The 27,347-nt window shown below is 40.4% G+C and overlaps 1 protein-coding gene across 4 annotated transcripts in view; it reads left to right on the top strand.

Moving 5' to 3' along the window:
• LOC140483058 (coiled-coil domain-containing protein 85A-like) overlaps window positions 1-27,347 on the top strand; it is a 720,436-nt gene that overhangs the window by 456,971 nt on the left and 236,118 nt on the right. For 3 of the 4 annotated variants that reach the window (XM_072580968.1, XM_072580969.1, XM_072580971.1), the window contains exon 2: window positions 3,580-3,656. In XM_072580968.1, the coding sequence (XP_072437069.1) occupies window positions 3,580-3,656 (77 nt within the window). Of the gene's footprint in view, window positions 1-3,579; window positions 3,657-5,094; window positions 5,460-27,347 lie in introns of those variants that run through there. The other variant, XM_072580970.1, reaches the window with a different exon arrangement.

A 27,347-nucleotide genomic window follows, 5' to 3' on the forward strand; every position in this document is an offset into this window, starting at 1 on the left:
AAGCAGATCAGAAATTGGGCAGATTACATCAGGGATTTTCAAATCTTTGTACAAATATTATTTCTTCTTGGCTGCAGAGGTTTGAGCTTTGTGAGTTGAAGAGTTTTTTTGTATAAGTGATGCTCAGGTCTAAGGTCAACCTGAGTGCGCATTTCTGTATTTTTTGCACCTAACAGATGATTTGCATGTGTGCGGTGCCAGGGTACCACATTGGGTATTTGGCCTAAGGACAGAAATCAGTGTAGATTAGCAGCAAGTCATTGATAAGGAGTGTCGACAAGGAATGACAACATTTTCTAGGCTGGCTGCTGCTGATTCTCAGATAGTTGAAAGTGAACTACAACTTGACAGGGATAATGCTGCTGTTGGGAAAATCAGCATCAGAATTAATGTAATGCCTTTGAATTAAATTTATTGTTGGCTTTGACTTTGAGTTAATGAGATAATCTGTAGAGCAAGGATTATGTTGTATAATGCTTTGAAGTACTTTGGGAAAATCAGAGCATGTGAAAGGCACTATATCATAGGGTCTGTTTCCATTCTGTATGACTCTTTGATCCAGCCAGTCCATGTTCCCAAACTAAACTAGTCCCACCTGCCTGTGCTTGACCCAAATCCCTCCAAACCTTTCTTATTCAAGATTCGGAGATGCCGGTGTTGGACTGGGGTGTACAAAGTTAAAAATCACACAACACCAGGTTATAGTCCAACAGGTTTAATTGGAAGCACACCAGCTTTTGGAGCGCCACACAACCACCTGATGAAGGAGTGGCGCTCCGAAAGCTAGTGTGCTTCCAATTAAACCTGTTGGACTATATCCTGGTGTTATGTGATTTTTAACTATCTTATTCAGGAACTTGTGCAATTGTCTTTTAAATGTAGTAGCTGTACTGCATCCACAACTTTCTCTGGCAGTTCATTCCAGACATGAACCATTCTCTGTGTAAAAAAAGTTGTCCCCATGTCCTTTTTTAAATCTTTCTCCTCTCACCTTAAAAACATGCCCCCTAGTTTAGAACTCTCCCAACCTCAGGAAAAGACCTTTGTCATTCACTTATCTGTGCCTCTCATGATTTTATGAACCTCAATAAGATCACCCTACAACCTCCTATATTCCAGTGACAAAGTTCCAGTCTTTCCAGTCTATTTTTATATCTCAAACCCTCCGTTCACAGCAACATCCTGGTAAATCTTTTCTGAATCCTCTCCTGTTTAATAATTTCCTTACTATAACAGGGCGACCAGAACTGTACACAGTACTCCAGAAGAGACTTCACCAACATCCTGTACAACCTCAATTTGACATCGCAACTCCTAGACTCAAATGTTTGACCAATGAAGAGAAGCATTCTAAATGCCTTCTTAACCACCCTGTTTACCTGTGATGCAAATTTCAAAGGAGTATCTATCTGAACCTCTCGGTCTCCCTGTTCTACAATATTACTCAGGGTCCTATCGTTTATTGTGTAAGTCCTGTCTTTGTTTGTATTACCAAAATGCAATACCTCACAATTATCCAAATTAAACTCCATCTGCCACTCCTCAGCCCATTGACCCAATTGATCAAGATATCAGTACAACTCATTCTTTCTTTAATACTTACCATGGCTGATGTTGAGCTTTCTTGGACTGTATCACAATAATCTACAAGATTTGTGGATAAAAATATTTCATGCATTCAATGCCAGATGTAGGTGGTATGCTGGTTCGGCCTTATAGAATTCAACTTTATGAACAAGCTGCTATAAAAATATTGAGAAAATCCTGCAATATTTATGTCACTTTGCAGACCTTTGAATTAAGAGCTGTCAGGCAACCAAGATCAAAGGTGTAGTTTAGCATCCACTGTTTAGGGTCAAAGCAATCAGCAATTTTTTTTATTGGGGATGAGGTTATAACTCAAAGTCGAAACTCACATTCAGTGGACGTAGTGTGAATGGTTGTGGTGCCAACCGGAATGCCTTCCTCAGAGGAGGCCATCAGCAAATGATTCAACTTCCTCCAGGCTTTGAGCATCTATAACTGCTTAAAGCAATATATAACCTGATTAGCTCACAAGACTTGCTTTTTACATCTTACCTAATTCTCAAATGATAGAAAGTGTTCCGATCATTCTACATAAGCATTTTGCCACAAAGCTGAAGTCAAGCTGCAACCAAAGGAAAGTGGCTTTTCAATCATGCTTATTGACTCTATTTAAAAATGTAAAGATTACAACACAGCATTGTTATATGATTATTGTAAGAATGTATTAAGTTTTTAAAAGCTAATTAAGGCTCTCATGATTTGTTAAAATCCAGTAAAATCAGCTGAAAGTCCAGTCAGAAGCTAATACGAAGCATATTAGTGTCCACAGGTGCATCTTCTTGATGTAATTGCCTGGGCTCTTTCTTCAACAATTTACACTTGATTTTATCTTCCATGTTAACTATAACAAATTATACCTCATTATGTTCGAATCTCAAGCATCTGGCCCATTTCAGCTGCTTTCCCTGTTAACGACCTTGTCTATAAACATTTCTAGAGAGAAAACACTAGATTTTTTTTACATGTTCATTCAGAGATTCGGATTATTACTGGCTAGACCAGCATTTATTGCCCATAACTAATTGCCCAGAGGACTGTTAATTATCTTTCTCACAGTACTCCAACCTTAGGAGGATAGTGGCAAAACACACATTTATTATTTGTTTTGTAGCAGGTATTAAAATATTTTAATAACTTGTAAATACAATGAAATGAAAGTAAGTGCTGGTTGTCATTTCCTTTTGCATTGCTTCATGTGCAAATATCAGACATTTCTTTGAAGAATATTTATACAAAGAATAGAGACGGAAAGAAACAAAAATGACGGAAAAAAGTCAAGGATGTATGAAATCCTTCGTGTCAGTTTGTAGCATCTCCTTAAACCACTGAGTAGATTGTGGCTTTGTAATTTGTCTACAGGTATAAAGTATTCCTTACTATCGGGCACTTTTTCAAATGAACAACTGATCTTCAAATTCCAAAATAAATAATGAATTCCAATAATTAAATCTGCAAAATCTGTTTGATGTGGTATGTAATTGTGAATGACTGAATCTCCATATGAACTGTCTTCTTGCTATAAGCCAGTAACTTTTTTCAACTTATTACTCATTGAGAAACCTATTAAAGCTAATGGTAAAGATGAAACATTTTTGCAGGTCATATCATCTCATTCAGTCATTGGAAAGGACTTGGGACAGTTATTTAGTCATTTTCATGCATGAAATTTTTAGGTTTATTAAGAATTTTTACCTTTTTTCAGTACACTTCCTTTGTGTTGCCAGCATTAAGATATGAGTTTAAAGATTCATGATAAAGCTGAAATTAGCAATAATTGTGAGCTTAAGCAGTAATTAATTCTGTTGAGTTAAAGCAATTTGAAGTTTGATGTAAAACTCCAGTGACAGCAGCTGTCTTGATCACAATCAGGTCCTTATTAATGTTGCGTGATCTTAGAATTTAAATTTGTTTTCAAAGATGCTGAAAGGAAGTGGTTGTCATCTAAAGGCTCTGTTGTGTTAATGAAATGTGACTGTTTATTCTTTGTTTCAGAGCCAGCAGTTACTTATGTCAAACAGCTGGAGACCAGAGTGAAGCAACTAGAGGAAGAAAACCGAATGTTACCCCAGGTGGGTTAATGTCTTTGTTCATTCTAGCTTGGAAGTGACATGCTTTTAGCACTTCTTAAACTGGTGATAATAAATAAAAGTGATTGGTATTCTCACACCACTGTCCCATTTAGGGACGTTTTTCAAAGCTGTCAGAGGTTTAGAACAAACTTAGTACTTCATCCCATCTTGGGCAATATTTGTGAGTTGACAATGTTGCTTTGGAAATCTGTAACTATCGATTCTTAATAGCTACTGTAATTAGTTTTAATATGAAATTAGGTAACTTTGGAAAAAGTACCAGCAACAATATTGATATATTTGTGAATGTAATAGAGTGTTGACACACTAGTGGAACTAAATTAAACATGCAAGCTACAATCCTAAGATATCTGTGGACTCCCACTTCTGCATAATTCAGATCTTGAAGATGGGAAACTAAATGGAAAGAAGACAAATCTATATATAGTATTACCTACTTCTGTCGCAACCTCTATAAACTTTGTTAATTGTGTCAAAGTAGCGTTTGGCCATCAAGGAGCTGTAAAAAAACTGGACTCAATTGAATCAGTGGGATAACTCTGGTTCAATTTATACCTTGTGGAAAGGAAGCTATTATGGAATGTGGGCATCATTGGCTGATCCACCATTTATTATCCAGAGGGCAGTTAAGAATCAGCTATGAAGCTGGAGTCACATTGCAAGTCAGACCAGTAAGGATGGCAGATGGGTTGAATAAATGCTGGAAAATGGGATTAGAATAGTTCAGTTGTCATTTTTGTCCAGAGAGGACATAATATTCTGAAGGGCCTTTTTCTGTTCTGTAGATCTCTTTAACTCCATGTCTTTGCAACAGATTGTTGATATTATCAATCCAAACTGGTGGTGGTCCCTGTGGAATATTTTTTATATATATTATTTATATATTTAAACTGTGTGTTTGTATATACCATAATTACCAATTTCAAAAGATAAACAGAAACGAGAATCCCAAAATCCTAAAATTTGTTTTTATTTGTAGAACTGTCCATAATCAAAATATGAGAAATAGAATGTGCAATCTAAAGCATGAGTACAGGGTAACTGTATGTAATTATCAGTTATTTTGAATATAGTTGCTTCATTGTTGACAATTTATCATTCTCTCCCAGACTGGAAAGGTGGATGTAACTGGAATGATGTTTCGTTTTGTTTGGCGACCTGTTGAAAACAGTTGTGCAATGAGTCTAATTTATTTAATGAACATTGCAGTGCAGCTAGAAGATCAGGAGTTTTTTTTTTAACTTGAGCGTCAAGTGGACTTGTGTAATACACACTTTAGCTACAAGGTTGCGTTACTTTTCAGAGTAGTGAGGTGGATACTTTACAAGACAGGCTGGCTCTAGGAGACTAAGGGAAAAGGTGCTGAGCAACAGCGTTTGGATTTGCTTTTTTTAGTTACACTTTCACAGTCCTCTAGGGCAGTTCATACAGAGACATCAGGAGCCTGCAAGCAAGAAGCATCTCTGCCCCTCTGCAAGTGAAAAATACAAAAAAAGAGAAAGAGTTAAGGCACTTTAAAGAAGGAATCCTAATGGAAGAAAGGAACTAAGTTCACCTGATTTGCTGTTAAATCCAAGATTAACCATCGCTCTACAAGCAGCGTCATGTCATCACTAAGAGCCAAAGAACTGTGAGAAACAACTCGAACTACCCTGTGATCAACACTTTGTTTTGCAGAATTTGTTTTCTCTTTCTCTGTTTTTCCACCCATAATATTTGTGTGAAACCATCTGTTTTTGTCTGTTTTATTTGTGAATGAATGTGTCTGTACTTGGGATTTGAAGGGAGTAGCTTAAGTCATATAATAATGCTTTAGTCAACTATTTTTGCTATCCATTAAACACCATGTTTGCTTGCAATCAGTGTTGTTTTTTCCTATTAATGTCAGAACCTGATGAGAATTTCTTTAATTTTGAATAGGAACCTGTCAAGCAAATTGATCATAATAGTTTAATTGTGTAGATATCCACTTGTACTGGCTTGTGATATAGAGGGTATAATTATCAATGTACTTTTCCCTATTGTGTTGTGACAATTTTCATCATATTGCTTCAATTACCTTGAATCTGTGTCCACTGGTTATCAACTCTTCTGCTACGAAGACAGGTTCCTTTTTATTTAAAATAAATCCTCTTTTAAAATATTGCAGATGGTTTAAATCTATTAACTTTCCCTTCATCTTCACCATTCTGAAAACAACACTGACTTCTGTAGTCTTTCCATCTGACTGAATTCGCTCATGTATAGTATCATTCTCGTAAAGGTCCTTTGCATTCTGTATAAAGGTCTGACATTGCTGTGAGTGTGTAGTGCCCAGAACTGGTCACGATTCTCCAGCTTGGATCTAACAAGTATTTTGTGAAAGTTCAGCATAATCTCCTTACTTTTGTACTGTATGCTTCTATTTATGAAACCAAAATTCACTTATAGAATTTTAATAGCCTCTTCAACTTATTGTGTATATACTTCCAGATCTCTCTGTTTCTGTACATCTTTTAAATTGCATTATTTAGTTTGGATTGCTTTCCCTCATCTTCCAACCATAATGAATAATTTCATGCTTCCCTGCATTAAATTTGGTCTGGCAGGAATCTGCTCTTTTCAGCAGTTTGATTTGATCTGCATGATATTTATTAATATTCTCTATACAGTTTCTGGCATCTGATACACAAGTGCAATGTTTAGTCCAAAGTCAATTACCCACGCTGAAAAGCAAAAGACCAAGCATTGACTAAATATTCTTGTGCTTTAAGTTTTCTATTCCTCAGTCAGTAAGAAGCTTACTCCTGAGTTTTTGAATCTTTGTTTACACTCCATATGCTAATACATTTTCATAAGAATGTGAAGTAGGGGTTTTTAACTCTGCTTTCCAAATTTGGTGAATTATCTGATTCAAGTAAAGATTAAATCAATAGACAGTTTGATGATTTAAAATCAGACGTAGCATTCTTTAATGTCTTGATCTGAGGAACCAAACTGCAACACAGATATAACCTTAGACACGTGTGTATAAAATTCTGTCTTTGTATTTTTGTTGATGAAAATGAATATTCTGATTGCCTTAGAGAAGCTTGGAAAATAGAAAAGAACAGCTATCTATAAACCGCTATCTATAATGTCCTGATTAGCTATTCTATTCACACCTTTCTCACTTTATTCTCACTTGCTTATGATGCAGATTTCTATGCATTTACATAAAGGATCATGCAATGCAGATTTTGTTAAAGATGATAAACTCTTATTTTCTTAAAGCCTGTGCTTGCTGACACCAAAAAGCCTCCGTATTGGCAGTGACAGCGCTCATAAATATAGTAACAAATACTAAAAAGACCAGTTAATGATGTAATTTTAATGTAACAGTAAATCAGATAACAGAAATAAACTGCTAAACAAAACAGAGCTTCTGTTTTAATTTTGAAGATTGTTTGATTGTGTGCATGTGCAGTTGGCAATCACTGTCTCCTAAGTCTCTTTGTTTGGCAAACTTCCCAAGGCCCTACCATCTACTATAGAAGTCCCACCCTTTCCAAAATGCAATACCTCACATTTATCTAAATTAAACTCCAAATGCCTCTCCTCGGCTAATTGACCCATCTGATAAGGTGCCGTTGTACTGAGACAATCGTCTTCACTGTCCACTACGCCAACTACACAAACTTACTAGCCATTTCTCCTACATTCACATCCAAATCATTTAAATAGATGATAAAAAACAGTGTATTCAGCACTGATCCCTGTGGCACACCTCTGGTCACAGGCCTTCAGTCCAGAAAACATCCCTCCACCACCTGCTGTCTACCTTCAAGCCTATTTTGTATCCAATTGGCTAACTCCCCGTGGATCCCATGTGATTTAATCTCACTAAACAGGCTACCATGCAAAATCTTACCAAGCGCTTTACTGAAGTCCATTTAGACAATGTCTACTGCTCTACCTTCATCAATCTTCTTTGTTACCTCTTCAAAAAACTCAAATCCATTAGTGACACATGATTTCCCATGCACAAAGCCATGCTGGATGGCTATGTGAATAGTAAGAGTTCAGAGGGATATAGACCAAATGCTGGCAGATGGGACTAGATCAGATTAGGAGGTTTGGTCAGCTCTGTGGAGTTGGACCAAAGAGTCTGTTTCCATGCTGTATGACTCTATCCCTCTAAGTGGATGCTTTTGACCGTATTCAATATTTATGGCAAAAACACTAACTTTAGAACACCTCAATGTTCACAAATGTTCTCAAATATGCAGATTGACTTCTTCAACAGTACATCAATGTCATTGATGCTAACACCCTGGTACTTAATAAATGAAGAATTTGTCCTTTTCACAATGGACAGAATGACTGAGTCACTCCAGGATCTCCGTCCTACCCAAAAGTTGCAACTGTAAGTAGAATCAGCAGCAGTTCAATATCACACATCTAAAACAGGAAAATATCACTTGCTGAATTGAAAATTATACATTATTAAGTGATTGTGTTATTTAAGGTTCAGTAGCTGTGAAATGTCACCAGGCTGACTTAACAAGGCGATAAGTCCTGTCATATTGATCTCTTCTAATGCAGTTGTAGACACAATTCAGAGAATGCTCTGAAAATCATTTCAGATTAATTTTGTTGCCACCAATTGGTGTACAGGTTTCTGGCTGTGCGTGCAAGGTCTGGAAGCTTTTAAGAATGTCATTGCTTCAGTGTTGCTGGGATTCTTGTTGCAATGATGAAAAATTAATGCCGTTCTTGCAAGCCGTGAGGCCAATGGTAATTTATATCCATATTTTTCCATTTCAAAGTTGTTCAAGCCATAGAAGGAGTTGTTAAGTAAATTGGCTATCCTATTTTCAGTGTGCTGCTAATTCACTTGAAGTTTTACATTTTGTAGTGGGGGGATTGTATTCTCTTCTAGTCTCCTGATTTCCTTAACCCTTTACGAAGCTATGATTGAGGCATTGGTGGACAAGTTGAGTTGGTATTCAGACACTTCCTGTTTGCTCCAGAATGACTTCCTGCTTCTGCTACCTGCTTCTGGGAAGGTTATCACTGTGTCACAACAAGCAATGGATGCAGGAAATGTACCAACAGCTCAAAGACAGAGCAGATAAGTAAAATCGCTACATTTAAGAAATCTATCCAGCTATGAATAGCTGATAATTCCACTTTATCAAGTAACGTAGAATTCCGACTGTGCAGAAAGAGGAAATATGGTCCACCAAGTCTGCACCAACCCTCTGAAGTGCATCCCACCCCATCCCTGTAACTCTGCATGGGGTTTTTACAATGGCTATCCCCCCTCTTCTATCAGTGTACACGACAGGACAATTTTTTGCATGGCCAATCCACCTAACCTGCACATCTTTGGACAATAGGAAGAAACTGGATCAACCAGAGGAAACTCAAACAGAGTTTGGGACAATGTGTAAACTCCACATAGATGGTTGCCCAAGGCTGGATTTGAACCCAGGTCCTGGTGCTGTGAGGTAACAGTGCTAACTACTGTATCACCATACCATCGAGAACATGGAAAGTTACATGTGCCACAAAAAGATTCATTTTACTTCACTGAAAGATAACCCCAGTTTTCTTTTCAGTGTCCACATAGTAACTCCTAAAATTTCATTCGTTGGCCTATCCTGAAGTAACTTCTACTTGATTGCTGCCACTTCCAACTGGAAGTGTCATTTTAAACACTGCAAAAAAATTGTCAGGGTTGTGACATAATAGGACCTATTGATTTTTGAATATCATTCTCACATTTTAATACTCGAAGGTATTGAAACTAATCTACTAAGTCAGGTTTGAGAAGGTGTTTGATTCTTATTTTGATTTACACCTTTATGATAAGGTTCGTTTGCTAGAGATTATTAAAAATTTCACTGCAGTTCTTAAACTTACAAAACGACGAACTCAAATTTTGAAATACACAAACTAGCTTGTATTTCAGCAAAGGTTTTAATAGAGCAGTGGAGGTGTATTTGTGATGCAGAACAGGACAAAGTTTTCTTTCTTAGTCTCTCAAGAAAATAAAGTGCCTTTCTCTCAGCCTTCTAAGAAGTAACAGATGAAAAGAAAACATTAGACACTGAGACGTCAAAGGACAATTAAATATTCACTACTGCTGATCCTGTAAGACATCAATTAAACCAACATGGTCTCAGGTTAAAATCTTCTGTCTCATGTTTCCTAAGGACTTTAAAGTGCACAGTTCTTCCATCTTCCTTTTTGTTTACTAGATACTATCCGTTCTTTTAACTTTGTACCTCTGTGTGTAGACTTGACATAATGTCTTCATTATTTTTCTTGGGACCGGTAGATAATAAAATTGCTCTTTTTTCTCTCAAGGAAACCTTGTAATTGGCTCCATATTAATGCAGTAGACAAAGGACAACTACTTTTTTTATTCGAGATTGGCACTGCCTTGTGCTACAAAGATTGTAAATATTTATTGTAGCAAACTGGGGAGGTTGAAAGTGAAACAATTCACTCTTGTCTCCTAAATTAACTAAACTCACAAACCAATTGTACAACACAGCCACCCTAGAATACACATGTTAATTTAAATAGAAGCAACTCATATACTGGATAGATTGTACAAAAGTAACGATAAGTCCAGATTTAAAATTTTGATTATATTTATTTCAGATCTTATTGCTAATAATGTGGAAAAGGAATTCAAAAGTATACAAACTGACAGATAAAATCAAACACTGAGACCTCATTTCTCAGGTCAAGGGACAAGCTCTGCGTCATTATTAAAATTGACAGAAGAGGCGTGATTCTGAAAGTCTCGTTCTTGAATAAGATATATAATTTCCCGGGGGAATGAAGGAAGTCGGTTCTAATTTTCATATTTGTGGTTTACGGAGGCAATGATGAAGTGTAGCTACCTTAGGCTGATCAGTTTTTTTAGTGGCATGTCAAAATCATGACTTTACACTTTTCACTTAGTATTATAAGTGCGAAAGGTCCCATAATTCTTTGGAGAGGTACAGTACACTTTTGAAGAAGTAAGGTCTTTTGAAATGGCCCTGGAGACCTTTGGGAGAGGTAAGTTGCTGTGTGGAAGATGTTAGTACCTTTTGAGTGGCATGGTGGCTAAGTGGCTCAATGGCCGCACAACACCAAGGACCACAGGCTCAATTCCAGCCTTGGACAACTATCTGTATGGAGTTTGCACGTTCTTCCCATGTCTGTGTGAGTTTCCTCTGAGTGCTCTCGATTCTTCCCACAGTCCAAATATTTGCAAGTTAGGCGGATTGGCCATGGGAAACTGCTCCATATTGTCAGAGATGTGGAGGTTGCATGGATTGGCCATGGGAAATGCAACGTTACAAGGATGGGATAGGTATAGTTGGGATGCTCTTCGGAGGGCTGGTGTGGGCTTGATGGGTGAAATGACCTGCTTCTAAACTGTAAGGATTCTAAGATTTTTCCTAATGTATCCACCCCCACAACCCCTTTTACTCCATGTCAACATATGTGCTGCCACCCACTACCCAAGATCCCTCCTATACTCCATGCCCATTTATGCTCTTCCACCCACATTCATAGAGTCATAGAGATGTACAGCATGAAACAGACCCTTCGGTCCAAATCATCCATGCCGACCAGATTTCCTAAGATAATCTAGTCCTTTTTGCCAGCACTTTGCCCATATCCCTCTAAACCCTTCCTATTCATAAACCCATCCAGATGCCTTTTAAATGCTGCAATTGTACCATCCCTCACCACTTCCTCTGGCAGCTCATTCCATACACGTGCCACCCTCTGCGTGAAAAATTTTACCCTTAGGTCCCTTTTATATCTTTCCCCTCTCACCCTAAACCTATGCCCTCTAGTTCTGGATTCCTCCACCCCAGGGAAAAGACTTTGTCTATTTACCCTATCCATGCCCCTCATGATTTTATAAACCCCTATAAGATCACCCCTCAGCCTCCGATGCTCCAGGGAAAACAGCCCCGGACTATTCAGCCTCTCCCTATAGCTCAAATCCTTCAACCCTGGCAACATCCTTGTACATCTTTTCTGAACCCTTTCAAGTTTCACAATGTCCAGCCCTTTATAAACCAAATGGCAGCTTATCCTCTCTACTCCATCTCATGGCATTTAATTGTCTTTATGTCAACTTAACTCTTACTCACTTGGGGAGCGTGAAAAGACAGGGACTGTATTCTTCAAAATTTAAAAGATTGAACAGTGATCTAATTCAAAATGGCTTTTTAAAATTATAATCAGGCCCTCATGTTGTAAACTAAATGCTGAAGCAGCAAGGAAGACCTTCTACTCAGCTTGTTTTCATTCCCAGAAGCTCTGTAATCTTCTCCGGATTACTCATCATGGCTTTCATTTTCAATACCTCAAGTCTAGCAAAAATTCAAGACTGAGCAAAAATAATCCCAAATTTGCTCAGGTTCATGTATATTCCAAGTTATCTGGCTTTGTTCGATGCATCAACTTTCTATCGTTTCAGATCATACCAGTGCTGATTTCCACCTCATAAACATTGTTATTGCTATTAACCTGAAACTCCTACATCTTCTGCAAAGAAGGCAATTCATGCCAAGAGAAAGCTGCTCTAATGAATTATAGTTGAACACCTTAAGAGCAACATTTTCCCCAATTCAGTGCTCTCAGTTAGCCATTCCACTCTAGCAATACCAACAAAAATGAAAACTGATTCAATTACCTGAATGAACAAAAACTGATTTAGGTTATTGCAATTATCCTTCAATTGCCATGATTTATGTGCACATGGGAGCAAAAATATTTGAATGTAGCTTGATGATGCTCTTTTTTCCATCTCTAAAGGAGGTATGGTTTTGCAATCTGTGTTCTTTGAGTGAAAATCTGTGACTCAAAATTGCCAATTTGTGATAAAGTAACTGATAAATGATCAGTGATGTTGAAATGCGTGGAATAAATTTTCATCTTCATTAGATTGAAGAAATCTGGTGGTGACGATTGTAACATTGGATGTTCCATTATATCATCTGCGACCCCTTTAATATGTCACTACAGTTGGGAACTATGGCAGCAGAAGGTGGGGGCTTGTGTACTTTACTTGCCACTATGGTATATATTTTCAAGCAGTATCTATGCCTATTGAAGTCTGTGGAAGTGTGCAGGATTTGCCTGTGATCACGAAAAATAAGAGTAACGCACTTTCAGTGGCCTGATTGCAGGCCTGAGGTGAATTCTAGTTTAATGTGCAGCACTAAAGAGGAGGAAAGATGGGATCACAACCAGATTTAAATAAATCAAAAACTCAAATTCAGTTTAATCTAAACAGTTACTTCATGAATATTTCGACCTTACACTTTCCTACATAATGATGGTGACTGCACATCAAAAATAAATAATTTCATATTTAATATTTTGCAATTTCTTGGGGTTGTGAATAAAATTTTATAAATATAAATTAATTCTTTCTATTCTCCCTGACACGACATCAAGTCTAAAGTATAAAGTGTCTTGAGAATACTTGTACAAAAACTACTGACTTCTGCTAGAAAGGTTGGAACATTTTTCACTGAGTAACCTGTAACCCCACAACCTAAATAATTGCTGTCTGGTCTTGCATCTGCTGAAAAGAATATTTTTGTGTGATGTCCTTTGTCTGGAGCCTGACATTGACAATCTGTATAATTCATGTCCAGGTTCACCATGTTATTAGAGTTGTGACTAGTGGATTACAGCAGAAATGCATATTTTAACCCTTAATGTCATGAAACAGCTATTACATTCAGCTCACCCTTCAGGTTTTGCTCTTTTTCTCTATTAGTATTCTTTAACATGGGCAGGGCCACTTAGATTTAAATAAAGCAACATTGCTTTAGTAGCATAAAATGCGGCAATAAATAATGGAGTAAAAATCCATTCCATTTGGTGCTAATTGCTTGAAGTCTGCTTTACAACAGAAGAGGAAATATTATTTAATAAATTATGAGTTTTCTGTTAAACTGGCACGTAATAGGGATTGTTCAACTGTCTGATTTGCGCTTTGACAAAGGGTCAGTTAGACTCAAAATGTCAGCTCTTTTCTCTCCTTACAGATGCTGCCAGACCTGCTGAGATTTTCCAGCATTTTCTCTTTTGGATCCAATTTGATTTGTTTCGGTACAACACTCTGGTCTCTCTGTTGATTATAAGCATCAAATAGATAAAGGCAAATGTAGTTCTTTGTTTTTAATATTACTGAACTCTTCTTAGTTTGCCACTTTAAAGGTTAGCTAACATTTCAGATTGGTTTTGCACAGTCTGGCTTCCAAATCATTCGTCACTTTGTTTTTCAAATGGACAGTCCACTGATAACTTCATATAATCAGGAGGAGAGATTATCATATGAGTATTAGTAAAGCAAGAGTTGTAAATTACTTGACATCTCATTTACTTTGAATGCCCTTGAGTAAGATCATAATTCCAATGCAGCCAGTTTCATATATTCATCATCATGATGAATTTTAACCTATTTAACAAAACTTCAGCTTTTCCAGAGTTACTGTGACAGTTCAGTCAATTATTGTGGAGTTACAAGGTTTAATGTTCATCCTGACACAAACGTTTTGATCATGACATCACCAAGATAGTGGCACAATAAGGCTCCTGAGCTGGGGCTTGTCTGCTCCAACTGCTTTTCTTTCTTTTTCTTTCTCCTTTCCTTTACTAACCTCATGTTCTGAGCTTGGACAGCAGCGGCGAGGGATCCCAGCACAGCTTTTCCAGGGCAAGCATGGGACCTGATATTGGAGTCAGTGTCTGCTACATTGGCAGAGGCAACATCAGCAAGGTAGGCCCAGTGGCAAATGATGGCATCTGAAAATCTGTGACTTTGTTGTTGGTTGGGTCTGGTGCTGGCAGTGGTGGAAGGGCATTAAGGCAACATTAATGAGGTGGGGCCAATGATGAGACATGAGACTCTGATATTGGATGGTCTGGCGCAGGCAGTAGCTAGGAAGTGGCAGAGGAGAATTGGCCCAGCAGGGTAAGATGGCGCCTGAAGAATGGCAACTCAGCATTGGTTGGGTTTGATACAGATGATAGTGAGCGATGGTAGCGCAAGCATCATTGATGAGCTGGCTTGGACTGATGGACCTTAAGTTATATCTTTCTGTTTTTTTCTTACTCTTTAACCATTTGAAATGCCACCGATCATGGTGACAATGGAAAGGCTTTTCACTTTATTTTGCTGTTTTCTTCTCTCTAAAATACATATGACAATAAAATCATTCACTCAAATTCCATGTGGAATGTCTGGGCCTGTCAATGATCACAGTAACCATATTAGGTTAATAGAATTCTCTTTAAAACAATCCATTGTCCATAAAGGTTTCAGATATCACAATCAAATCATGGAAGTTATATCAAATTGCTACTATGATTGTAACACTATAAATGTAACACTCATGGAGTCATAGAGATGTACAACATGGAAACAGACCCTTCAGTCCAACCCGTTCATGCCGACCAGACATCCCAACCCAATCGAGTCCCACCTGCCAGCACCCAGCCCATATCCCTCCAAACCCTTCCTATTAAATATCCATCCAAATGCCTCTTAAATGTTGCAATTGTACCAGCCTCCACCGCATCCTCTGGCAGCTCATTCCATACACGTATCACCCTCTGCGTGAAAAAGTTGCCCCTTCAGTCTCTTTTATATCTTTCCCCTCTCACCCTAAACCCATGCCCTCTAGTTCTGGACTCAACGACCCCAGGGAAAAACCTTTATTTATCCTATCCTTGCCCCTCATAATTTTGTAAACCTCTATCAGGTCACCCCTCAGCCTCCAATGCTCCATGGAAAACAGCCCCAGCCTGCTCAGCCTCTCCCCTGACAACATCCTTGTAAATCTTTTCTGAACCCTTTCAAGTTTCACGGCTTTTTTCCCACTTTCCCTGGTCCATCAGTAACAACTCCATGACAATTCTATCGCAATCATAGATTCAGCTGCTAAACATTCACATTTTCACATCTGATTCACTGTGTCTGTTTTAAACAAAACTTCAGCTTGTCCAGAGTTACAGTAATGGTTTAGCCCTTTATTGCTGAGTTACAGATTTGATGTAAACAAACACACACATCCCTTCAGCATAACTAAAGCACATTAAAAAACTGTCACTTTTCTAATCATTCAACCATCACCAATTCTGACGTTTGCTCCTTCTAATTTTGTTCTGATATTAATTTCATTTAATTTGCGGTGGAACACGTCTCAGTGGTTAGACCTGCTCCCTCACAGCACCAGGAACTCAGGTTCAGTTCTAGCTTCAGGTGACTGTGTAGAGTTTGCACATTCTCCTCGTGTCTGTGTGGGTTTCCTCCAACAGTCCAACATATGCAGGCTAGGTGGATTAGCCATGGAAAATATGGGGTTACAAAAATAGGGTGGGACTGGGTGGGATGGCCCTCAGAGGGTCAGTGTGTACTTTGTGGGACAAATGGCTTGTTTCTGCACTGTAAAGACTGAGTTTTTTTGACAAATGCAGCAAGCATTAGATTAATATTTGCAATGCATTAGTTGAACTTTATGGTTGAACTCAGCACTTGCCAGTTTTTAAATTTATCAATTTGACACCTGCATTTAGTCAAACAACTGAATTTTTTTGGCAATTATGTCAAATAGAAGCTGTTGCAAAACATCTTGAAATAAATTAAATTAAAACCCTACTTATCTGCTGTCAAATTAATTAGCGTCTTTCGATCTCCCTGCATTCCAACCCTGTATTCCATAGTTTGGAATCATTGAGGGAAATTTTGCTCCAGTTTTCCATGTGAAAAAAACACAAGATTGGGTAGAATGTCAATAAAGAAAATCAGTGAGACTCAATTTCCTCTCCAGTAGATTTTGGATATTTTATAATCAGCTTGTTTATGGAGGTTATTACACACCTCTGGAGCAAGTGGAACTGAACTCAGGCCTCCTGGCTAAGAGAAAGAGACATTGCCACTCCACAATGAGAGCCCACCCATAGATTTTGTTCTACCACCACTTGTCAAAAGGTGGATGTAACTAGAATCAACATTAAATTTGAACCTAACCTAATATTATTCTGCTTTGACTGTAGTTGTTAGTAAATTTGAATGGGGTTTGCATTCCATATTTCAAAAGTGGCCTCACCAATGTCCTGTATAGCTGCAACATGACCTCCCAACTTCTGTATTCAGTGCACTAACCAGTAAAGGCAAACATACAAACACCTTCTTCATCACTCTGTCTACCTATGACTCCTCTCAGGTGCACCTCTCAGTCTACTTATTCAGCAATAACCCTAAGGTACTATCATTATCTGTGGAAGTCCTGCCCTGGTTTGTCTTACCGAAATGCAACACCTCACCTTTATCTAAATTAAACACCATCTGACACTCCTTGATCCATAGGCCTATCTGATCAAAGCTTTGGACAATAATATAAGCTTTTGAAATAGACTAAGGCTTTCACACAAACCTTTCTAATTAAGCGATTAAAAAGAGAGAGAAAAGTCAAACTGTGAGAAGTGTATCATTTGAAAACAAAATTTTTTTTTGCATTTATATTTTCACCAATAAAGAATGTAGTTGCTGAGAATAAAATTAGTGGATTAAAAAACTGCTGAAAGAATTTTGAGTGTAATGTGGAGACTCAGCAGCTGAACAAGCTCCTTCCGCAGACAGAAGCAGGTGGAGTGAGCAGAAGGATTTGCAAGTTTGTGGCATTTCTCATATTGCAGAATACCATTGAGATGCACATTGCTTTATGAGTGCCACATGTCAACCCCGATTCTGTATCAGAATCAAAAGAGATTTTAACATTTGGCATAACATGCAGATCAAAGCATGGTATCATGGCAAATCATGATACTTTTTATTCCATGTCAGCCTGCTGTACCAACTTTATTTCAGCCACCACAGCAAATCAAAGCTAGTGAATTTCTGCCAGTCCGATGGGGTGGAGTCTAAGAGGGGTCTGAGCCATGGTGGGCTATGGTGTGAAAGATGGAAGAGTCAGGTGCAAAGTTCAGCAAGGCCTATCTCAACATTGGATACCAATTTGCTGCATCTTTAAATTAAATTCTGGGTATCAAGTTAAAATTCGGACAACACCAGGTTATAGTGCAACAGGTTTATTCGCAGGGGCACTAGCTTTCAAAGCATTGTTTGATGAAGGAGCAGCGCTCCGAAAGCTACTGCCTCCAAATAAACCTGTTGGATTATAACCTGGTGTTGTGAGATTTTTAACTTTGTCCACTCAAGTCCAACTCTGGCTCCTCCAAATCTGGGTATCAAGGAGAGATTCTCACTGGGCAGTGGTGAGTTGCCTATATGAGCCTTTATTGCTTATTAAGGACATTGTTAAACTACCATCTCACCTTATTAAAATGCAGTATTCTCTCTTACCACTTATCACTGAGCAAACCAGGTGCTAAGAATTTTTGGAAGACAGTGTGGATACCTGATGACTTCAGCTCACTGCTCACTGTAAAGAATCTCCATGTTAGCTAAAAATAACATCACAAGACATGATCTACAAGCACCACCACATGCCAGATGTACCCTTCATTCACAGATCTTGGCTTCTAATTCTTGTTAAGCCCTCTGGTTGCTCACAGTACCTCTATGATCAAGTGCAGGACATTTCAGTACAGACCTCATTGCAGGGTACGTTGACATCAAAAGGCTTCTGCAAGAACATTCCATGTACAGGGACAAGCTTGTGGATTGGACCACACTTCATTTCAGGGCTGTTCACTTGCTCTCTTAGCAGCCATTCACTTAGCATATATCTGGATGTTTCTATCATCCCAGCCATATCTCAGCTGACGTATTTGTGCAGTCACAGAAAAAGTTGGCTTGCCTTGTTGGTCAGCTGTCCTCAGTCAAGGGCATGTACATATTGTAGCAGTATGCTACATCAATCTCACACCAAGTACCTTTTGTCAACAGCCAACACAGCAAATACACAGTAAGAAGGCAATCATGTCTCAGTCTTAGGGAAGAAACCTTCACTGAAGTCAATGAAGACAGCTGCCAGTCATGGTGTCTTACCTCAGTAAGTCATAGGCTTCTGGCAAAATAAGTTAAGGGGAGCCTCCAATACCAATGCAGGGAATTGGTTATGGTCAGGCATTCACTTGGGATGTACTTGTTCAGGGAATCCGTGCCTCCACAGTCCAGGAAGTAGATGACAGTCAGGCCTATAACTTCAGATTGGACAGGCATTCTCCAGTTTAACCTCTTAATCTTTATTGGGCTCCCCTTTGGCAACTGCTGTCCAAATTAGGACCTGGGATCTCCTGACCTGCATGACTTAGTGGCATAACATTTCAAGAACTTACCTGCTGTATCATTTCAATATAAAAACAAATATCCACTTAAACAGAAACTTCCATCACTTTTGAAAATTATTGTCATATCTTTTCCCCCAAACTGGAAAACGATGTTGTATAGAAGCTTCCAGGTTTGAAATTGAAAGCAAAGGTCACTTCTTTATGCAGAAAGACCAGAGGCAGTGAATAACTTCTGAGACGAGCTGGTTTGCTTAGCTAAGCACCATTAATAAAACCTGTGACAGCAAGTGATTGTCCAGACACCGAATGTTCGGAAGATCCAGACGCTCCACAGTGTTAACAAATCCTGGTGACAATTCTGTTTTCAACAGCATTATTTAGGTGGACCAAAATAGAAACTGACCATACTGATAAGTGACCTTTCAGCTCTTCAATGGTGCTTCTTGCTTTCAAAGCAATTTTCTGGCCTGATGAGTTTGTTCTGGAGCTGTTCACGCAGCAGATATTTTGTGTTAAGACTGAATATTGTAATATTGTATAAATGGCTACAAAATCCAATGTATAAGTTAATGTCATCGAGAACACAGTTTCTTCAAACTTGTATACAGACTTGTGCCTTTAGAAATGTTAAAATGATTGTATGCCCTTTTTTAAATGTTCAGGCTCAATTAATTTCAAGCCTTCAGGCACTTCACAATTTCTTTCAATTTGGAGCAGTTTATTATTTTACCTTGGACATTAAATATGGCAAGTTTTACTGCATTGTACTCAAGATTATAGGTATGTGGTAATCTTGATGGAAGGAATATTTTGGGTCTGTGCAATTGAGAGACTCAACATTCTGGTTTTAAATGCTTGACCTGCAGTCCAGTAATACTGTTTTCACTGATTGATGAACTAAATAAGTTACAGCCTCTGTTACAGTCCAAACCTGTGATTCTTATTACAGCTTAAACTGATCTGTTGTTTTCAACAATATTGGTTTTGAAATGGAAAGGTCCACTTATAAACGTTGAGTTTGAAGAAAATATTGAAATGATTTTACAAACCACAGGGCAACATGGGCCCCAAGACTTAGAAGTTGCTTATAACCACTTGTTTTAATTTTCACACTGGAAACCATAAACAAATACTTGAAAAAAGGTCAGGGCAGCTTGTGACCTTTAAGAAACTTTCTGGGACTTTTTTTTCACTGGAACATAGGGGTTTGAGAGGTGACCTGAAAGAAGGTTATAAAGTAATGAGAGGTATAGGTAGAGTTAATGGTAGTTGTCTTTTCCCTAGGATGGGGGAATTTCAAGACCAGGAAACACATTTTCAGGGTGAGAGGAAAGAGATTTTAAAAAAGACATGAGGGACAAATCCTTTACACAGAGGGTGGTTCATGTGTGAAATGAACTTCTTGTGGAAGTGGTGGACGAGTCCACAGTTACAACATTTAAAAGACATTTGAATAGGTACATGAAAGGAAAAGTATGCAAGGATGTGGTCCAGGAGCAAACAAATGAGACTAGTTTACTTTGGGATCATGTCCAGCAAATTGAGGAGTGATAGATTTAAGACAGATGTCAGAGGCAGGTTCTTTACACAGAGAATGGTAAGGGCGTGGAATGGACGACCTGCTAATGTACTGGATTAGTGGTGCTGGAAGAGCACCACTAATGTTCAATGTTGCACCGACCTGTGAACTATTCTCAGCTCGTCCCCCTACACTATCCTAAAATCATCCATGTGTTTATCTAAGGATTGTTTAAATCTCCCTAATGTGGCTGAGTTGACTCCATTAGCAGGTAAAAACAATGACTGCAGATGCTGAAAACCAAATACTGGATTAGTGGTGCTGGAAGAGCACAGCAGTTCAGGCAGCATCCAACGAGCAGCGAAATCGACGTTTCGGGCAAAAGCCCTTCATCAGGAATAAAGGCAGTGAGCCTGAAGCATGGAGAGATAAGCTAGAGGAGGGTGGGTGTGGGGAGAGAGTAGCAGAGAGTACAATGGGTGAGTGGGTGAGGAGATGAAGGTGATAGGTCAAGGAGGAGAGGGTGGAGTGGATAGGTGGAAAAGAAGATAGGCAGGTCGGACAAGTCAAGGAGACAGTAACTGAGCTGGAAGTTTGAAACTAGGATGAGGTGGGGGAAGGGGAAATGAGGAAGCTGTTGAAGTCCACATTGATGCCCTGGGGTTGAAGTGTTCCGAGGCGGAAGATGAGGCCTTCTTCCTCCAGGCGTCTGGTGGTGAGGGAGCGGCTACATTCCTCCACTACATTGATGACTGCATTGGCGCCACCTCGTGCTCCCGCGAGGAGGTTGAGCAATTCATCAACTTCACCAACACATTCCACCCTGACCTTAAATTTACCTGGACTATCTCTGACACCTCGCTCCCCTTCCTGGACCTCTCCATCTCCATTAGTGACGACCGACTTGACACTGACATTTTTTACAAACCCACTGACTCCCAAAGCTCCCTGGATTACACCTCTTCCCACCCTATCTCTTGCAAAAAATGCCATCCCGTATTCCCAATTTCTCCGCCTCCGCCGGATCTGCTCCCAGGAGGACCAGTTCCACCATAGGACACACCAGATGGCCTCCTTCTTTACAGACCACAATTTCCCTTCCCGCGTGGTTAAAGATGCCCTCCAACGCATCTCGTCCACATCCCGCACCTCCGCCCTCAGACCCCACCCCTCCAACTGTAACAAGGACAGAACGCCCCTGGTGCTCACCTTCCACCCTACAAACCTTCGCATCAACCAAATCATCCGCCGACATTTCCGCCACCTCCAAAAAGACCCCACCACCAGGGATATATTTCCCTCCCCACCCCTTTCCGCCTTCCGCAAAGACCGTTCCCTCCGTGACTACCTGGTCAGGTCCACACCCCCCTACGACCCACCCTCCCATGCTTGCACTTTCCCCTGCCACCGCAGGAACTGTAAAACCTGTGCCCACACCTCCTCCCTCACCTCTATCCAAGGCCCTAAAGGAGCCTTCCACATCCATCAAAGTTTCACCTGCACATCCACCAATATCATTTATCGTATCCGTTGCTCCCGATGTGGTCTCCTCTACATTGGGGAGACTGGGCGCCTCCTAGCAGAGCGCTTTAGGGAACATCTCCGAGACATCCGCACCAATCAACCAAACCGCCCCGTGGCCCAACATTTCAACTCCCCCTCCCACTCTGCCGAGGACATGGAGGTCCTGGGCCTCCTTCAACGCCGCTCCCTCACCACCAGACGCCTGGAGGAAGAAGGCCTCATCTTCCGCCTCGGAACACTTCAACCCCAGGGCATCAATGTGGACTTCAACAGCTTCCTCATTTCCCCTTCCCCCACCTCATCCTAGTTTCAAACTTCCAGCTCAGTTACTGTCTCCTTGACTTGTCCGACCTGCCTATCTTCTTTTCCACCTATCCACTCCACCCTCTCCTCCTTGACCTATCACCTTCATCTCCTCACCCACTCACCCATTGTACTCTCTGCTACTCTCTCCCCACACCCACCCTCCTCTAGCTTATCTCTCCATGCTTCAGGCTCACTGCCTTTATTCCTGATGAAGGGCTTTTGCCCGAAACGTCGATTTCGCTGCTCGTTGGATGCTGCCTGAACTGCTGTGCTCTTCCAGCACCACTAATCCAGTATTTGGTTTTCAGCATCTGCAGTCATTGTTTTTACCTGCTAATGGAGTCAACTCAGCCACATTAGGGAGATTTAAACAATCCTTAGATAAACACATGGATGATTTTGGGATAGTGTAGGGGGACGAGCTGAGAATAGTTCACAGGTCGGTGCAACATTGAAGGCCGAAGGCAAAAGAGAAAATGCTGGAAAATCTCAGCAGGTCTGGCAGCATCTGTAAGGAGAGAAAAGAGCTGATGTTTCGAGTCTAACTGACACCTTGTCAAAGCTAAAAAAAGGGGAGAAATAGGTACAGATGCTGCCAGACCTGCTGAGATTTTCCAGCATTTTCTCTTTTGGTTTCAGATTCCAACATCCACAGTAATTTGCTTTTATCGAGGGCTGAAGGGCCTGTTCTGTGCTGTATTGTTCTATGTTCTATGACTGGTTGCACCAAAGGGTCTGCTTCTGTGCTGTATAACTCTATGATCCTATGACCATTCCCAGCTGAAAATGTGTTGCTGGAAAAGCGCAGCAGGTCAGGCAGCATCCAAGGAACAGGAGAATCGACGTTTCGGGCATCAGCCCTTCTTCAGGCTGATGCCCGACACGCCGATTCTCCTATTCCTTGGATGCTGCCTGACCTGCTGCGCTTTTCCAGCAACACATTTTCAGCTTCTTAACATTTCTCAATAAAAGATGAATTATGAATGCTTTGCTGAGTTTCAAAAGTTTGAAAACCACTTTTCTCAAGATGATTGAGTTCACATTTACACTGACATTTTTATGCATCTCATAAAGGATTATCTGTCTTTGACCTGGTTAATGAACATAGGACATTACAGCGCAGTACAGACCCTTCAGACCTCGATGTTGTGTTGATCTGAGAAACCAATCTGAAGCCCATCTAACTGACACTATTCCATTTTCATCCATTTGTTTATCCAATGACCATTTTAATGCCCTTAAAATTGATGAGTCTACTACTATTGCAGGCAGTGCATTCCATACCCCTACTACTCTGAGTAAAGAACTTACCTCTGACATCTGTCCTATATCTATCACCCCTCATTTGAAAGCTGTGTCCCCTCATGCTAGCCATCGCCATTTGAGGAAAAAAGCTCTCACTGTTCACCCTATCTAACCCTCTGATTATCTTATATGTCTCAAGTAAGTCACCTCTCAATCTTCTCTCTAACGAAAACAGCTTCAAGTCCCTCAGCCTTTCCTCATAAGACCCTCCCTCCATACCATGTAATATCCTAGTAAATCTCCTCTGCACCCTTTCCAAAGCTTCCACATTCTTCCTATAATGCGGTGACCAGAACTGCATGCAAAACTCCAATTGCAGCTGCACCAGAGTTTTGTACAGCTGCAGCATGACCTTGTGGCTCCGAAACTCAATCTCTTTACCAATAAAAACTAACACACCATATGGTTCTTAACAACCCTATCAACCTTAGTGGCAACTTTGATGGATCTATGCACATGGACACTGAGATCTCTTTGCTCATCTATACGACCAAGAATCTTACAATTAGCCCAGGACTCTTTGTTCCTGTTGCTCCTTCCAAAGTGAATCACCTCACACTTTTCTGCATCAAATGCCATTTGTCACCTCTCAGCCCAGCTCTACAGCTTATCTATGTCCCTCTGTAACCTGCAACGTCCTTCAGCACTATCCACAATTCAACCGATCTTAGTATCATCTGCAAGTTTACTAATCCATCCTTCTATGCCCTCATCTAGATCATTTATAAAAATGGCAAACAGCAATAACCCCAAAACAGATCTTTGCGGTATATCACTAGTAACTGAACTCCAGGATGAGCATTTCCCATCAATCACCACCCTCTGTCTTCTTTCTGCTTGCCAATTTCTGAATCAAACCACTAAATCACTCTTAATCCCATGCCTTAATATTTCATGCAGTAGCCTACTGTAGGGAACCTTCTCAAACGCCTTACTGAAATCGTTATACACCACATCAACTGCTTTACCCACATCCACTTGTTTGGTCACCATCTCGAAGAACTGAATAAGGTTTGTGAGGCATGACGTATCCTTCACAAAACTGTGTTGATGATCCCTAATCAACTTATTCCTCTCTAGATGATTATAAATCCAATCTCTTATAACCTTATGAAACACTTTATCCACAACTAAAGAAGGCTTACTGGTCTATAATAACCAGGGTTGTTTCCAATCCCCTTCTTGAGTAAGTGGACAATATTTGTTATCCTTCTGTCTTCTGGCACTATTCCTGTGGACAATGACAACATCAAGATCAAAGCCAAAGACTTAGCAATCTCCACCCTGGCTTCCCAGAGAATCCTAGGATAAATTCCACCCGGCCCACGAGACTTATCTATTTTTACACTTGCCAGAATTGCTAACACCTCCTTCTTGTGAACCTCAATCCTATCTAGTCTAGTAGCCTGTATCTCAATATTCTCCTCGAGAACATTGCCTTTTTCTAGTGTGAATACTGACTAAAAGTATTCATTTAGCGCTTTCCCTTTCTCCTCTGACTCTACTCGCAACAATCTCGCTCTCGTCATTATTTTATTCATGAAATACCTGTAGAAAGCTTTTGGGTTTTCCTTGATCCTATCCACCAATGACTTCTCATGTCCCCTCCTGGCTCCTCTTAGATCTATCTTTAGGTCTTTCCTGGCTAACTTGTAACTCTCAAGCACTCTAACAGCCATCACATCTCATCCTAACATAAGCCGCCTTCTTCCTCTTGACAAGAGATTCAACCTCCTTAATAACCACAGCTCCCGCTCTCGACAACTTCCTCCCTGCCTGACAGGTATAAACTTATCAAGGACATGGAGTAGCTGTTCCTCGAATAAGGAGAAAGTGAGGACTGCAGATGCTGGAGATCAGAGCTGAAAAATGTGTTGCTTGAAAAGCGCATCAGGTCAGGCAGCATCCAAGGAGCAGGAGAATCGACGTTTTGGGCATAAGTTCCTCGAATAAGCTCCACATTTCAATTGTGCCCATCCCTTCAGTTACCTTCCCATTCCTATGCATCCTAAATCTTGCCTAATTGCATTATAATTGTCTTTCCCCCAGCAATAACTCTGTCCCTGCGGTATATACCTATCCCATATCATCACAGAATAAACTTAACCGAATTATGGTCATTATCACCAAAGTGCATACCTACCTCCAAATCTAACTAGGAAAAAGTGAGGATTGCAGATGCTGGAGATCAGAGTCGAGCTTGTGTTGCTGGAAAAGCGCAGCAAGTCAGGCAGCATCCGAGAAGCAGGAGAATTGATATTTTGAGCATAAGCCCTTCATCAGGAATGAGACTTGTGGGCCAGGGAGATGAGAGATAAATGGGAGGAGGGGTGGGGTTGGGGGAGGGGAAAAGTAGCTGAGAATGTGAGAGGTAGATGAAGGTGAGGGAGAAGGTCAGAGAGGGGGTTGGAGAAGATAGATGGGAAAGGTGACGGATGGGTCAGGAGGGCGGTGCCAAACTGGAGGCTTGGGACTGGGATAATGTTGGGGGAGGGGAAATGAGGAAACTGTTGAAATCCACATTGATTTCACATGGTTGCAGGGTCCCAAAGCAGAATATGAGATGTTCTTCCTCCAGGCATTGTGTGGTAAGGGTTTGGTGATGGAAGGAGGTCCAAGACCTGCATGTCCTTGATGGGGTGTGCAGGGGAGTTGAAGTGTTTAGTCACATGGTGGTGGGGTTGGTTGTTGCGGGTGCACCAGGGATGTTCTTTGAAACATTCCACAAGTAGGTGTCCTGTCAACCCGATTGACAGGTTGATAGAGGAGACCACATTGGGTGCAATGGATACAGTAGATGACATTGGTGGAGGTACAGGTAAATTTCTGGCACAACAAGGACAGAACTCCCTGGTCCTCACCTTCCACCCCATCATCCTCTGCATACATCACATCATCCTCGGCCACTTTTGCCACCTACAAATGGATTCCACCACCAGAGAGATATTTTCCCTCCCCACCCCTATCAGCATTCTGGAGAGGCCATTTCCTCCATGGTTTCCTCGTCCAGCCTACACCGGCACCTTTCCCCGCCACCACAGGAATTGCAAAACCTATATCCACACCACTCCCCTCACCTCTGTCCCAGGTCCCAAAGGATCATTCCACACCCAACAGAAATTTACCTGTATCATTATGCCTGAAATACTGATTCTCCTGCTCCTCGGATGCTGTCTGACCTGCTGTGCTTTTCCAGCACCACACTCTCAACATTTACCTTCAAATCTAACACCTGGCTAGGTGCATTACCCAGTACCAAATCCAATGTGGCCTCGCCCTTTGATGGCTTGGCTACATATTGTCAGGAAACCATCCTGCATACATTGGACAAAAACTGAACCATCTAAAGTACTTAAAATATAGTATTTCTGGTCAATATTTGGGAAGTTAAAGTTTGCGATAACAACTACTCTGTTACTCTCGCTCCTATCCAAAATTATCTTTGCTATCCTTTCCTCTACATTTCTGGAACTATTCAGAGGCCTATGGAAAACTCACAACAGGGAGAACTCTCCTTTCCTGTTTTCAACATCAGCCATACTCGCTCAGTAGATGAGTCTTCAAAGATCCTTTCTGCAACCGTAATACTGTCCTTGATTAACAATGCCACACCTCCCTCTTTTTTACCATCTTCTCTATTCTTACTGAAACTAAATCCCAGAACCTGCAACAATCATTCCTGTCCCTCCTCTATTCATGTCTCTGAAATGGCCACAACGTCGAAGTCCCAGGTACCACAAGTTCACTCACCCTATTCCAGA

This window comes from Chiloscyllium punctatum, chromosome 11 (assembly GCF_047496795.1).
Source record: "Chiloscyllium punctatum isolate Juve2018m chromosome 11, sChiPun1.3, whole genome shotgun sequence".
Classification (NCBI taxonomy): Eukaryota; Metazoa; Chordata; class Chondrichthyes; order Orectolobiformes; family Hemiscylliidae; genus Chiloscyllium; species Chiloscyllium punctatum.